Source organism: Myxocyprinus asiaticus, chromosome 36, assembly GCF_019703515.2.
Source record: "Myxocyprinus asiaticus isolate MX2 ecotype Aquarium Trade chromosome 36, UBuf_Myxa_2, whole genome shotgun sequence".
In the NCBI taxonomy this organism is placed as follows: Eukaryota; Metazoa; Chordata; class Actinopteri; order Cypriniformes; family Catostomidae; genus Myxocyprinus; species Myxocyprinus asiaticus.
This window is the reverse complement of record NC_059379.1, coordinates 1,162,501-1,165,000: the sequence shown is the minus strand read 5'-3', so window position 1 is coordinate 1,165,000 and position 2,500 is coordinate 1,162,501. Positions and strand designations below refer to the sequence as shown.

General features: G+C 43.0%; 1 protein-coding gene across 1 annotated transcript in view; it reads left to right on the top strand.

The window, feature by feature from the left end:
• LOC127426695 (ryanodine receptor 2) overlaps positions 1–2,500 on the top strand; it is a 204,847-nt gene that overhangs the window by 38,334 nt on the left and 164,013 nt on the right. Inside the window, exon 2 of the mRNA XM_051673656.1 lies at positions 351–470. Within this exon, the coding sequence (XP_051529616.1) occupies positions 351–470 (120 nt within the window). The remainder of the gene's footprint in view (positions 1–350; positions 471–2,500) is intronic.

Sequence of the window (2,500 nt, the reverse complement as noted above, 5' to 3'; positions counted from 1 at the left end):
TAGACATAAAAGACATTTGAAAAGTACCAAAAATAAAAGATGAAGACCTGGTGAAAAGTTTCCAATTCAGTTTTAATGAGATCTTCATATCACAAAAAGGAAAAACTTTAAATCTGTTTTAATCGTTTTAATAAAAATCAACCCCTGGGACATGAAAGTGCACAAAATTGAAGAAACACCCATAAATGACGTGTTTCTTGTGTATGCTGTGTAGAATGACGAGGTAAAGGTTGTGTATTTGTGATTCTATATATTAATGCTGTTGTTTGTGTGCAGGACGATGTATTGATGAGATAAAGGTTGTGTTTTTCTGATTATGGATATTAATGTTGTTGTGTTTGTGTGTGCAGGATGATGAGGTGGTGTTACAGTGTTCAGCAATGGTTCACAAGGAGCAGCAGAAAATCTGTCTGGCTGCTGAAGGGTTTGGAAACAGACTGTGTTTCCTGGAGTCCACATCCAACTCAAAGGTACATTTCACCTGTCTCACCTGTCTTCACTTCATCTGTCTCACCTATCTTACATCACCTGTCTCACATCATCTGTCTCACCTGTCTTCACTTCATCTGTCTCACATCATCTGTCTCACCTGTCATCACTTCATCTGTCCCACCTGTCTCACATCATCTGTCTCACCTGTCTCACATCATCTGTCTCACTTATCTTCACTTCATTTCTCACATCACCTGTCTCAAACCACCTGTCTCACCTGTCTTCACATCATCTGTCTCACCTGTCTCACATCATCTGTCTCACTTGTCTTCACTTCATCGCTCACATCACCTGTCTCACCTGTCTTCGTCTCACCTGTCTCACATCATCTGTCTCACCTGTCTTCGCTACATCTGTCTCACCTGTCTCATATTACCTGTCTCACCTGTTTTCACTTCATCTGTCTCACCTGTCTCACATCACCTGTCTCACCTGTCTTCACTTCATCTGTCTCATCTGTCTCACATCATCTGTCTCACTTGTCTTCACTTCATCTTTCACATACCTGTCTCACACCATCTGGCTCACATCACCTGTCTCACCTGTCTTCACTTCACCTGTCTCACCTGTCTCACATCATCTGTCTCACCTGTCTTCGCTACATCTGTCTCACCTGTCTCATATTACCTGTCTCACCTGTTTTCACTTCATCTGTCTCACCTGTCTCACATCACCTGTCTCACCTGTCTTCACTTCATCTGTCTCACCTGTCTCACATCATCTGTCTCACTTGTCTTCACTTCATCTCTCACATACCTGTCTCACACCATCTGTCTCACATCACCTGTCTCACCTGTCTTCACTTCACCTGTCTCACCTGTCTCACATCATCTGTCTCACCTGTCTTTGCTTCATCTGTCTCACCTGTCTCATATTACCTGTCTCACCTGTTTTCACTTCATCTGTCTCACCTGTCTCACATCACCTGTCTCACCTGTCTTCGCTTCATCTGTCTCACCTGTCTCACATTACCTGTCTCACCTGTTTTCACTTCATCTGTCTCACCTGTTTCACATCATCTGTCTCACATCACCTGTCTCACCTGTCTTCACTTCATCTGTCTCACCTGTCTCACATCACTTTTCTCACCTGTCTCACCTGTCTTCACTTCATCTGTCTCACCTGTCTCACATCACCTGTCTCAGATTCAGCAGAACTTAACTGCAGAATAAAAACTCCACTTCCACAATCTACAGATGGTTGATTTTTATATACAATGGTGGCATTTGAGTTTTGAGGTTTGGAAACAGACTGTGTTTCCTGGAGTCCACATCCAACTCAAAGGTACATTTCACCTGTCTCACCTGTCTTCACTTCATCAGTCTCACCTATCTCGCATCACCTGTCTCACTTCATCTGTCTCACATCACCTGTCTCACCTGTCATCACTTCATCTGTCTCACATCATCTGTCTCAAGTGTCTCACATCATCTGTCTCACTTGTCTTCACTTCATCTCTCACATCACCTGTCTCACATCATATGTCTCACATCACCTGTCTCACCTATCTTCACTTCACCTGTCTCACCTGTCTCACATCATCTGTCTCAAGTGTCTCACATCATCTGTCTCACTTGTCTTCACTTCATCTCTCACATCACCTGTCTCACATCATATGTCTCACATCACCTGTCTCACCTATCTTCACTTTACCTGTCTCACATCATCTGTGTCACCTGTCTCACATCATCTGTCTCACCTGTCTTCGCTTCATCTGTCTCACCTGTCTCACATTACCTGTCTCACCTGTTTTCACTTCATCTGTCTCACCTGTTTCACATCATCTGTCTCACATCTCCTGTCTCACCTGTCTTCACTTCATATGTATCACCTGTCTCACATCACATTTCTCACCTGTCTCACCTGTCTTCACATCACCTGTCTCAGATTCAGCAGAACATAACTGCAGAATAAAAACTCCACTTCCACAATCTACAGATGGTTGATTTTTATATACAATGGTGGCATTTGAGTTTTATTACATATATATGAACTAAAAACATCTCTT